Source organism: Antennarius striatus, chromosome 1 (assembly GCF_040054535.1).
Source record: "Antennarius striatus isolate MH-2024 chromosome 1, ASM4005453v1, whole genome shotgun sequence".
NCBI lineage: Eukaryota > Metazoa > Chordata > Actinopteri > Lophiiformes > Antennariidae > Antennarius > Antennarius striatus.
In genome coordinates, this window is record NC_090776.1 from 10,764,904 (window position 1) to 10,778,268 (window position 13,365).

A 13,365-nucleotide genomic window follows, 5' to 3' on the forward strand; every position below is an offset into this window, starting at 1 on the left:
GTGTCAGCCAGCACCAGCTGAAGGAGAAACAAGATGTTCTGAGACAGCTGTCATATCAGCCATCTTTAAATAGGGTTGTTACTGAAGTGCAGTGATCCAAGAAGCCTGCTGCTGATGCTGAGTGGAAAATGACCTTTGAAAAAGTAATGACTGGAACTAAAGAAGCTTTGTAAGCAGTCTAAATGAAAAACAGGAAGTTTTCTGGTTTTGAAAGAGCAGTTTTCACGATCTTTTTCTTCCCAGGTTTCTTGACGAACATCAGTTTAAGTAGGAACCAAAACAATGAGACACACCTTCTGAACTTCTAAATTTCCCATGATGCATTTCTTATCCCTGATACCTATACATAGATAGTGATGTCTGAGAGGTAATATTAAAGTTGTTTTAGTTCTTCTGACTACAGTGTAGTTCCTTTTAAAATGAGTAACCAGATCCCCTCCTCTGATGTCCCCTCCAGAATATCTGTTCATCAACATCGAAAGCTTATCATCACAAACTCGTGTCAAAACATGATTTTAGTTTGAGTTTCTCTATCAGATATTTCTGATGTGGAAACAAAATGGAATACGTATATATTCTGATTGCAATAAGATTAGGATGCTTTGTGTAAGTTACATAAGTTGTTTAAAAAAGTTTCAAAGATGTAACGGCTTCTAATTGAAGATGTTGTCCTTCAACCTGCAGAATCGTTTCATCTTTGAAGGGGCGTTGGAAATTCATAATGGAGGTCAGAATGCTCGCTTTGGCTCATCACTGGCTCCTGTCCCTGACCTCAATGGTGATGGCTTCAATGACCTTGTAGTCGGGGCCCCACTGGAAGATGACCACAAAGGAGCCATTTATGTTTTCTTCAGCCAGAACAACAGAATACTGCGCAAATACAAGCAGGTAGGAGGCGTGCTAAAAGCATCGTTAAAGGACAGGGACGAGAAAGGTCATCAACTACGCTCTATAATTTCTACTGGCTGTATTCCAAATATCACGTTTTCAATTTAATTTATTCATATCATTCCAGTTTGCTGAAAAACTAGACTTGAGACTTCAAATGTGTGTCAAGTGTCATTCTACATGTGTAATTGTTCAATGCCCAGATGTGTTGGATGTTTACTTTTTCTTCTTCTACTGCTTAGTCCTGGCCAAAGGCAGTGACAGGCAATCTATCATGAAGAGCAAACAAAGCCAGACAAGGAGCAACAGGGCAGTCACAAACAAAGGACAGGCAGGATTTATAAGCAGACATTCAGCTGACAACAACAAAAAAATGACGATGACAATCTGGAAGAGTCTGGAGGATGGGGGCTTGCATTCATACTGAATGACTAATAGGTGTGGAGGTTGAGGGAAAAGACTGCAGCTACTGAGCAGATGGGGGGAAACATGAGAGGACTCTGGCAGCATATATAGAATGAGTTCATTTAAAGCAATGCTTATCATTTACATAGAAGATCAATGCTGTCAACAAGTATCTGAACTGAATCTGAAGTAATGATAAAGATAAAACACACATCAGCTTCAGAGAACATGAATCACAGAACATGCACCAAAACTTTGGTTCTATGCGGTCAAAATGTATTTCATGTATAGCATCTTTTTAGCTCTTTAAATGTGCGTCCCCTCACTTTCTTTTAATTTTTTGTTAGTTACTTATATACGTGTTTTAATAATGCTGGTGATCATTCAGTTGTAATCTGTGATCTCTCATCTGTTTTTCAGAGGATAGCAGCAGCAGATTTGAATCCTGGACTTCAATACTTTGGCCGCAGCATCCATGGCACGATGGACATGAACAACGATGGTTCAGTGGACCTGGCAGTAGGTTCCCTGGGAGCTGCTGTTCTCCTCTGGTTAGTGTTACACCCATTAATAAAAATAATACTGTCGAAAGAGAAAGGCCAGTTGTTTCTTTTCATTTCAGCTTTACTGTGACACATTTATGCTCTCACAGGTCACAGAGTGTTGTTCGGATATATACCACTGTCAGGTTTGAGCCCAGTAAGATCAACGTCTTCATGAAGGACTGTCAGAGAGGTGGTAAAGACGTGACCTGCATGTCAGCCATTGTATGTTTCAACATCACTGCCAGGACACCCATTCCTCCCACACAGGAAATTGGTAAGCCAGTAAAAATAATCCAAAACCATGGAAGCATTCTCAGTGACGTTTCTTTGTTTCTGCCTTTACCTCTGCCTGATATTTGACCTCTTCCCAGCAGTAACATAAAGCTTTGACCCAGAAACATTTACTTTGTTCACATTCTATCAGATTTGTATATTAGAGGAATTCATTAATTATGTTTCTGGTCGTTAAGTTGTTAGACAATCAATTTTCTAAATAAAGTGGGCAAACAGATTTTTACCATGACGCTTGTAGAAGATTAGCAGTACAGATTTAGAAACTGCATTAGCAATGTGCACACTAAGTTCTAGTAAGCTGACTTTAATAGTGAAATGTCAGGAAACCAAAAAACAGTTACAGATATGTTTTCAGTTCTATTAGAAATTAAAGATTTACTTTACTTGGACATCTTCAGGAAATGTATTTCCTGACTCAGGCTGTGGCGAATGAGACAATTCAAGTTAGAGAAGGTCTTCAAGCCCTACAATTGTAGATCCATCTTGCCCAGGCTTTACAGCATGCAGCGTATCCCCTCCTCTTTCATTCAAAGAGGAGTGGAGACTAGCAGTGACAGACTCTGATGTCAGGACTATTCTATTGCCAAGGTAATTTTTCAGCATCCAAATCTGAAGCACACTGTCCTTAAAGTTTTCATTTGATTGTGTGATTTCTGGTTGAAGGGAGCTTTCATGCTTAGTTTCATGTGGATTGAAGAGAAGTTTTCCTACCTACATGGTGGTGTTGTCAGATCATAGATAACTCATTGTTGCAGGTGAGTTTTGTGCTTCTCGACATAGGATAACAACAATAGGAGCCCACCAAAGCACAACTGCAGGGTGTCTCTTGTCATAATTTGCTGTGAGTTGTCTTGTTACGTCTGGTTTTACTGTGTATCGTGGGAAGAAAGCTGAGTGCAAGAGAGTCTTCTGTGTTAACCTCTTTACCCTCTGACATCTTTATTAAATCTATCAGATATGCCAAACAGAGAAGAGGAAGGCGAGAAGAGGCATCTTGTCTTGCTTGGTTGTGCACACGTTTATTTGATTTTGCTTAGTTGTCATGTCTGACTGGTAATATATTCCAGATGAGTGAATGTTTGTGAGTTTGCCGTGGTCTCCTGCTTGAAATTGAATTATTTTTCTCTCTGCCAATAAATTTAATCTCACTGTTGATAAATATTTATTTACAGTGGTAGACAATGCTTTCTTTAAACCAAAAGACTGGAGGGCCAAATTCAAAACTATAAAATGCCAAGTTACAACTTCAATCCCAAAAAATGTGTCATAAAAAAGGTTTTGTCAAAAGAAAAATGTTTTATCAAAGCTGATAATGATAACTGAGATGTGGTTGGAAAAGAAGAGCTTCCAGTTTACTATCCTTAATTTGCCACCATCTTTTTGCATGAGGCATTGAGATTTATCCCACCGTCTCATCATCTAGTCCGACCTCAAATCATGCAACAGTTCAGCATTAGTAGATCTTTCCTAATGCCATGAAAACATTAGGCAATAAATGGGAAGCCTCTAAAATAATGTGGCTTGGAAATCACTGTGCACTGAAGACACTAGCACATTCATCATTTCCTCAGAAACTATTGCATTTCACACAGTGCTCTGAATTACCACAGCCTGCCAGCCTAAGACCGGAAGCTCAGTCATCTCAGATCCCTTTTCACACAAATATAAGGATAAATGTTTGTCTGTGTTTTCACATTGAAGCATCATTTGGTAATTCTTCCTGTGACCCCCTAGGGATTAAATATAATGTCTCCATTTCTGAGAGACGCTTCAATCCTCGGGCCGTACTCGACAACCCCATGAAGCAGCCTCAAAACCTGACCCTGCTCCCTGAAGAAGAGATCTGCGAACACATTTACTTCCATGTCATGGTGAGGCTCACAGTGGTGGGTAGAAAACACTAAATCAAGGGTAGTCAATGTTTGTTTGTTCCTAAAAGAGAGATAATTTTAAAAGTTTGGTTTTCATTTTGAGTTTTTATTATATTTCAAGTTAGTTATGTAAGCAATGTTTTATTTGACAATTATCGACAACATTAAAAGCTTTTTTTAAATCATGTCAAGGTTAACAGGTTTTCTTTGAAGGCTTTTCTAAATTTGTTCTGAAGAAAAAGAGCAAAATTATAACATTAGCAATACAATTTCAGCACACATTTTCTGGCAAAACCATCAACCCTTGAATCCATCATTACCATTGGCTGAAATATATACATCATGCACATTTAAACATGATGATATATTTTGAACATATATGCATCTTGTTTACTTGTTGAAAAGAAAAACAAGATTTATGTAGAATATGTAACATGTCATGAATAAATAAATCAACATACTAATCTCCACATTTAATGTTGTCTCCTAGGAGACCACAGACTATGCAAGGCCCATAGTGTTTGCTGTGCAAGTGGGACTGCAACAATCAGATGATGGACCAGTTTTGGACGACAGCTGGCCCACTGTTGTGAGGACTGAGGTGAGAGTGGGGAGGCGTGATTGAGCTGCACAGGATCAGATACGTCTGTTACTCACAGATCTCATTCTGTCAACTAGCTGCCCTTCTGGAACGGCTGTGATGAGGATGACCACTGCACTCCTGACCTGGCATTGCAGAGCATGACTGACTTGATGACTCGAAAGTAAGCCCACACATTCATCAGTACACACATAGTAGCAGACACACAAATATACACAGACTCACACACTGATTAAAGAAAGACAACTCGGTTTCCTTGATTTGACATTTCCCGCTGCCCCTCTCTTCCTGCCTCCCAGTCAATTCTGTGCACAACCTGTTCAGTCTCGTGGTGCTTTCTGCCACCTTCTGAGTGAAGGAGGGAGCGAGGGATCCCTGAGGGTTATCGAGGGAAACAGGAGGAGGATGGTGGTGGACGTCCGCCTGGAGAACAAAGGAGAAAATGCCTACAATGCTTGTCTAAATATCAGCTACACACCAAACCTACGCTTCTCCAGTCTCATAGTCAAGGTGTGTTTTCATCCCTTGTGGTTCACGTGGGTAACCTTGAGAACATGTTTTCTCTCTGTCTTAAATCTATTATTATTTTTGCTACAGGACAACTCTGATATCAAAATAGAGTGTTTCACAGACGACAAACTGAAGAGTGAGAAGATCTGCAATGTCAGCGCTCCATTCATGAGAGCCAAAAGTCAGGTAAGATGTCACGCCCTGAATCCATCCATCCATCTTCCACCACTTATCCGGGAGCAACAGGGAGCCCCAAACTTCCCTTTCCCTGGCCACATCCACCAGCTCTGACTGGGGGATCCCAAGGCGTTCCCAGGCCAGTGTTGAAATGTAATCCCTCCACCTGGTCCTGGGTCTGCCCCGACGTCTCCTCCCAGCTGGGACGTGCCAGAAACACCTCCCTAGGGAGGCATCCCGGAGGCATCTGCACCAGATGCCCAAACCACCTCAACTGACCCCTTTCCACGCGAAGGAGCAGCGGCTCTACTCTGAGCCCCTCGCGAACAGCAGTGTTTCTCACCTTATCTCTAAGGGAGACACCAGCTATCCGTCTGAGAAAGCCCATTTCAGCCGCTTGTATCTGCGATCTCGTTCTTTCGGTCATGACCCATCGCTGATGACCATAGGTGAGGGTAGGAACGAAGATTAAACGGTAGATAGAGAGCTTTGCCTCTCGATTTAGCTCCCTCTTTGTGACAACAGTGCGGTAAAGCGACTGCAATACCGCTCCTGCTGCCCCAATTCTCCGTCCAATCTCACGCTCCATTGTTACCTCACTTGTGAACAGGACCCTAAGATACTTTAACTCCTTCACTTGTGGAAGGACGTCATCCCCCACTCTGAGAAGACAGTCCATCGGCTTCCTGCTAAATACCTGTCAGGGCTCGAACATGACTGGCGGGGGAAAATGAAAACTAACAGAAACTATAAGGCAGGAGGTGTGACAGGACCATGGCCACAGACTCTGAAGTTCTGATCCTCATCCCCGCCGCTTCACACCCAGCTGCTAACCGAACCAGTGAGCGCTGCAGGTCACAGTCCGATGACTCAAACAGCACCACATCATCTACAAAAAGCCCACCAAACTGTAAACCCTCCTCACCACGACTACGCCTCGATATCTTGTCCATTAAAATCTTCTCCAAGTCCACAAAACACACGTAGACTGGATTGGTGTACTCCTAAGCCCTTTCTAGGATCCCTGCGAGAGTAAAGAGCTGGTCACTTGTCCACGACCAGGACAGAATCCATGTTTTTCCTCCTCAGTCTGAGGTTTGACAATCGGCCGGACCCTCCCTTCCAGCACCTTGGAGTAAACTTTCCCAGGGTGGCTGAGGAGTGTGATGCCCCTGTAGTTAGCTTCACTGGAAACCTGTTTGCCTTGGGTGACCCTACCAGGAGTACAATACTCTTGACAACATACTGTAGCTTTTAGGATCCTTAGGGCACACAAACCTCTCCACCACAATAAGGTGATGGTTCCTTGGTGAGGTGAAGAAGACTATATGTTCATATTTGCCTATGTATTACAATACTGCTTTACATAAAAAGGAAGAATCTTTATTTTTAAAGGTTAAACTTGTAAACAAGTTTTGAACCTGAGCTAAATTAGTGCTGACATCTAAACCCAAATGATAAATTAGATTATACATAAATGAAATAAATACTTAAACTGAAGCATCAAGGAGGAGGAGGGGGTCTGGTCATGCAGAGATCATTAGGGGGTATCTTCATCATCAGGACATTATGTGGGTCCAGGAAACTCTTTCCCAGTTGTACGTGAAACCTTCACAGAGCCCTGGAGAGAGTGGTTTAGTTTCTCCATCTGGATATGGTTCAGTGACTCCTTGATTCCAATCTCCAAAATACAGTTGATGAAACACATTTCATTCTAGAATAATAGGGTTTCTAACCAGGGAAATTATGCCAGGAGCTCTAGCTGTGTGTCAGGAATAAACAATAAGTGATTTTAGGATTGTAGCTGCTACCGCAGCAGTGTTTTGGTGTTTGATTTGCTAAGAGTAAGTGACATGATGGCAGCTTTAAGTTCATATTTTATGTCTTCTCAAGGTCAAGAGTGAACGTCCACATTTATCATGTGTCGAACTTTCTGCCACTGGCACAAAAATATTGACGTAGCTGAAAGCCAACAGTATGGAGTTTGGAGAATTTCTGGGACAAGAGCCATAACATACGTGGGTCCTGTCACAGGATCTCACTCAGCTGCTTGAAAGTGACTTTGCATGTTGTTAAAGCATTAAAATAGCAAGCCCTTTTTAGGTCTAAAAATCAGTTAAGCATTATATTACTATCAAGATACACCTTAGCAACAGGATAGATTAAAAAAAGCTCTTTCCTAAGCCATCACCAACATTTTCCCTCTGCTTTAGCCTAATGCACCAGTTGAATGAAACAGAGTGGGAGCTTTTTTTCCCCTCATCTGGTCTTTATGCTCACATTCAATTCTATTTCCAAACCTCTCTGCGATCTTTTAACATCAATGAAATTTATGAGACTGTTGCACTTTCCAGTGAATTTAACAGTGGGGCATCAAGTTTTATTTCAAAGAGGGTGATGTTTGAAATAACTACGATAGCGATGACACTGATGGTACATTGCACAATGAAATTCAAACCTATTACACAAAAAACAGATTAAATGTAACTGCTATACCAATATTAAGTCTGCTGACAAATACCAGAAGAATGAAGCAAGGATTGAGTTCATGAAATGTCCTAACCACGTCATTATGTGAAACAATAGTCATCTCCTAGACAACAAAATCTTTTTAACGCTCCCCAGTCTGAAGCAAGAGGACCACGCTCACCATTTAAAACTTACTGAATGATTTCATAGCAATTCATTCAGCATGAAAAGCTTCCAGAAGCCACAACGCTGATCTGCTCTGGTTGAGAGCTTTCTCAAAAATGTGGCCCAGAGTCAAACAAGGCTGATTGTGCACCAGAACTGCTGCCAAGACGGCCCAAACCACTGTTTAGCTGAAGTGAAGCAACCTCAGAGGACGCTGTTTGAAATATCGCTCTTGTTTTGACTTTCCCTGTTTCTTTTGACCTGTGTAAATCCAATATGGACTGGAAACATGGCTACTGCTGGGACAAAGTGAGGCCTGAAGATCTTACTGCATGCCTGCATATTGGTGGTGACAAATGTGGTCAGGGTTGACCTGGTTCACAGTTCAGTTGTCTCTGATTAAAATGAACCAGTTGATAGTTCAAAAGTTTAAATTCTGAATTAAGTTCACAATCCAAAAAATGAACTAGTACACTTTCTTTTTTCAGTTTTTGGACCACCTCCTGCGGATTTATCCTCAGCTTCCAAACATTTCTACTGCCCACTTCACAAGCTTCAATAATGAATTACTGCAACTACACAGAATCAAGGGAAAATACTTATAAAATCCAAGAATAACCAGTGGAACTATTTATTTTGCTACAGAGCAGGAAATGTGTTTATAGACAAAACTGGGTCCATGTTGGGCCTCTGCTTTAATGTGATCAGGTCAACTCTGAGCATAGAGGACAGGAACTTCACTTCCTCTCTAATCATCCTCTCCGCCTTCTCTATTTCTTCTTCTCTCTGATTATCTTGTATCATTTCCTCTACCAGAGGTGAGACATGACTACATCAGTCTTCATTTGCATCTGTCAATAGAGGTTCCATGGATATTCGAGGACCCAACTTGATGGGTTATCCTTGTGATGAAAATAACAGGAAATACGGGTACAATTCAGCTTTCCCTTTATACTGGTGTTACACTAAATGACTTCTCAGGAGATGTAACTGTGAAATAGATTTCCACTGTGGCAATACATACCTATTAGTTTTGCCACAGTCATTGCTTTCCGATAAAATGCAAACAGCGACATTCCAAAAAGTTTGCGATGCACCTAATAGGAAGCAGCAGCTGGGTAGGCATGAGGCTCTCTGGGGAGGCTGGCCCTGCTATCTCTACTGTGGTCCTGTCAACACTCCTCTTCTGGTTCTTTTTGTTAACCTGCACAAAAATCACTGAACAAACACAGCTAGTTATAGCTGAAAAGTCAAAAGTCTTCATTTCTATCTGTATGTTTTCACTTGTATGATAGGAAATAACTTGTTAAGGAAATCTTCATATACAGTGCCTTACGAAAGTATTTGCCCCCCAAATACTTTCTGACATTTTGCTACATTTCAGGCTTTAAACTTAAAGATAAAAAAATGAAAATATTTTTCAAGAATCAACAACATGTGAGACACAATCATGAAGTGGAACCAAATTTATTCAACATTTTATATTTTGTTTTCAAATAAAAACTGAAAAGTAGGAAGTGCAAAAGTATTGGCCCCCTTTGAGTTAATACTTTGTACAACCTCCTTTTGCTGCGGTCACAGCCGCAAGTCTTTTTGGGTATATCTCTATAAGTTTTACACATCTTGAGACAAAAATATTTGCCCATCCCTCCTTACCAAACAACTCAAGTTCCTTAAGGTTAGATGGAGATCGTTTGTGCACAGCAATTTTCAGATCTTTCCACAGATGCTCTTTTGCATTGAGGTCTGGACTTTTGCTTGGCCATTGTAACACCTTTATATAGTTAGTTTTAAACCATTCCATTGTAGATTTGAATTTATGTTTAGGATTACTGTGAAGGTGAAGGTGAACCTCCGCCCCATCCTCAGATCTTTTGCAGACTCCAACAGATTTTCTGCCAGAATCACCCTGTATTTGGCTCCATCCATCTTCCCATCAACTTTATCTTCCCAGTCCCTGCTGAAGAAAAGCAACCCCAGAGCATGATGCCGCCACCACCATGTTTGACAGAAGAGATGGTGTTTTGAGGGTGATGTGCATTGTTACTCTTACGCCAAACGTAACATTTCACATTCAGCCCAAAAAGTTAAATTTTGGTCTCATCTGACATGAGCACCTTGTTCCACATGTCATCTGTGTCTCCCATGTGGCTTCTTTCAAACTCCAGATGGGCCTTCAGAAATGGCTTTTTCTCCTGCCACTCTTCCATAAAGACCACATTTATGCAGAGTACAGCTAATAGTTGTCTTATGGATAGATTGTCCCACCTCAGCTGTGTATGTCTGCAAGTCATCCAGCTTGATCATGGGCCTCTTGGCTGTTTCTCTGCTTAGTTTCCTCCTTGTTTGGGCTGAATGTTTAGAGGGACAGCCAGGTCTTGGTAGGTTTGCAGTGGTTTTATGCTCTCCTAGAATCTGGGGGGGGGGGGGCTTTGTACATCAATAGATATTTGGAATCCTTTGGAATTAATGGCTGGACAGAATCAAAACAATCAGATTCATAAAGCACCATGTGTGACATCACAAGCAGGACATAATTGACCTACCCTGAGACATATTTTATTGTCCACCCAGATATGGGCGTTGTCATCCCTGAGGTGGGGTTCCTTCAGGCTACAGTAACAGTGTGTGGAAATGACCTGGCTCAGAGCTACACACTGAAAGTTCCTCACAAGCTGTTGAAGTCAGCTAGCATTAGTCTTTCTACTTAGGTTCACTTCAGTCATGTGTGTGTCCCCACGTAATGTGTATCCACAGCGTCATAGCAAACACAGTTGTGTGTATCCAAAGCGACTACACCGCTCATTAACAAACAGCTTGAGCCTTTATTTACAGCCTAACAGATATTCACTGTCACAGATATTCCCAGCCTTTTGAGAGACAAAGGGTGGATACGTTCACAGAGAGAGAGAGTGAGAGAGAGAGAGAGAGAGAGAGAGAGAGAGAGAGAGAGAGAGAGAGAGCGCACGTTTTTATCTTATTTACAGTTGCTTATGAGTAATATGCTATATTGATAATTTATATATAATAATTTGTTTAAGAAGTACTGTAATTATTTTCTGTATAAAAATTAAATTTGGTGTTCAAAAAGTATTTTTTCAAACTTGAGTCTTGAAAAAGAGGGGGTCGTCTTATAATCAGGGTCGTGTTATATTTGGGCCAATATGGTAATCCTGAAAAGGAAATTGTATTTTGAAACCTGGTGTACTTTGATTGACTGCATATACCTTATGAAGTGAAAACAAGCATTATTCTTTGACATAATAATTTACTTTTGAGTCAAATATCCAGTGTTTTGGTAAAGTGTGTGTACAGAAAAAGATGTATTCTATTTTGAATGGAAGAGTTAGTGTTTATTTAACAAAATGTGTTTTTGAGAAGTAAATTAACCATTGTTCAATTGTGCTTTCTAGGTCTGAGTCTGTGTTAAGAGTTTAGAAAAATTATTTGAAGTATGGATAAGAGCTTGCTAGCGACTGAAAAAAAAAAACTGTAACATGAAGCATTTTAGGGCCGAAGTGATTTTATCAATATTCAATCAAAGATATTAAGGACCATGGATCAGTTTGGGGCAAGACATTTCAAATACAGTGTAGTTGGATATCAGGCAGCTGAATGACATGAATTTAAAAAAGCATAAAATGGGACCTTTCTTCTTCTTCAATGTAGCCGCAAGAGGACACAAGCCAGTGTCTTATTGTGCTGGTCCCAAGCCCGGATAAATACAGAGGATTGGATCAGGAAGGGCATCCGGTGTAAAACTTTTGCCAAATCAAACATGCAAATCAAACCTATGAATTCCATACCGGATCGGTCGAGGCCCGGGTTAACAACGACCGCCATCGGTGCTGTTGACCTACAGGGTGCCGGTGGAAATTGGACTACTGTTGGTAGAAAAAGGAGAGGAGGAAAGTGTGTTCGTAGGAAGAGAGAGAAGAGGAACACGAAGAGTGTAGGACTGAGAGTAGGGACGTTGAATGTTGGAACTGTTACATTTAGAGAGTTGGTTGACATGATGCAGAGGAGGAAGGTAGACATACTGTGTGTCCAGGAGACCAGGTGGAAAGGTAGCAAGGCTAGAAGTTTAGGAGCAGGGTTCAAGTTGTTCTCTCATGGTGTAGATAGGAAGAGAAATGGAGTAGGAGTTAGCTTGGAGGAGGAATTTGTTAGGTATGTCCTGAAATAAAAACGGTTACACTGGTGACCAAATGAAACGGCCCATATATCCTGGCGCTGAAGGATGGGGTTATTTTTAAGCACATATTTGACATTATTCATTAAGTTCAGACCTCAGTGACTTCAATGGGCCTAATCTGCATTCCTTAAAGCAAACACATATTGATTTCACCATTTAACATGCTTATTCAAAACACAGGATGTAAGTAATATAAGTTAATAGAATTACGTATTTAATGAGAGCGGTATATTCTTTGTGAATTCTCATGCACAGAACGCCAACATCCTTCAGTCAGGGTCAATCTTGGTCTTCCAATTAAATACCATTCACATTTGTGTGTGTGTGTGTGTGTGTGTGTGTGTGTGTGTGTGTGTGTGTGTGTGTGTGTGTGTGTGTGTGTGTGTGTGTGTGTGTGTGTGCCTGTGCGTGTGCGTGTGCCTGCGTGTGTGACTATCTGACAATCAAAACGATTGTCAGATAGTCACACAGTTATTCTGAAAATGTCAGAAAACAATAGGCTTTTGTATTCTATGATGTTCACAACATCATTTTACACAAACAGGGCAAGATCAGGACAATGTGTTACCTTTCTTTCATGCATCACTACAGTCTGTGGAGGATGAGTCACAGGAAGAAAGCTGCAGTGAGCATCATTATGCATTCCTCTCTGGTCATCTACAGACTTTCATCATAATATCCGGCTCAGCCTGGTTTGATCTCTGCTGCCAATCAATCCTCTTCCATTTCTTTCTCTCCTCATTGTGTCTTCTTCAATCTGTTCCTGTTTTTACAGAGAATCTTTCTCTCATTCGGTTGTGTTTTTGACAAACAGGTATACATTATTGGTTTACAACGCAGGAAATAAAAAATAAAAAAAATGAGTGGCAAATTTTAAATTTCCTTCGGGGCCAAGCAAATATGGTGATTTATGTAAGCAGGTGAAAAAAGGTTTAAGGTTCGTCTGACTGCAGTGCAGAATCCATTTTAACTATTTCAGAGTTATGAATGATTTAGACACTTTTACGAACCTATGGTGTGTCAAAGGTGTCTTGTGTTCTGTGTTGAGTGAAGAACTTCACTTCACTGCGTTCAGTCAGTGGTTGGTTTAATTCACTTATATTTTGCTTATGTTCCTACAATTTATTTGTTTTTGAAATGTGAGTTCTTTTTACTTGAATCTCTTATTCTTCCCCTTTTTACTTTTGTGCTTATATTTTTGCCCCAATCTGACTTTATCTAGGAGTTGTATGTGCATAGTTATGT

The 13,365-nt window shown here is 40.8% G+C and overlaps 1 protein-coding gene across 1 annotated transcript in view; it reads left to right on the forward strand.

The window, feature by feature from the left end:
• itga11a (integrin, alpha 11a) overlaps window positions 1–13,365 on the forward strand; it is a 52,622-nt gene that overhangs the window by 32,603 nt on the left and 6,654 nt on the right. Inside the window, exons 14-21 of the mRNA XM_068319103.1 lie at window positions 685–888; window positions 1,714–1,844; window positions 1,946–2,112; window positions 3,867–4,003; window positions 4,494–4,604; window positions 4,682–4,767; window positions 4,904–5,114; window positions 5,202–5,300. Coding sequence (XP_068175204.1) covers window positions 685–888; window positions 1,714–1,844; window positions 1,946–2,112; window positions 3,867–4,003; window positions 4,494–4,604; window positions 4,682–4,767; window positions 4,904–5,114; window positions 5,202–5,300 — 1,146 coding nt within the window. The remainder of the gene's footprint in view (window positions 1–684; window positions 889–1,713; window positions 1,845–1,945; window positions 2,113–3,866; window positions 4,004–4,493; window positions 4,605–4,681; window positions 4,768–4,903; window positions 5,115–5,201; window positions 5,301–13,365) is intronic.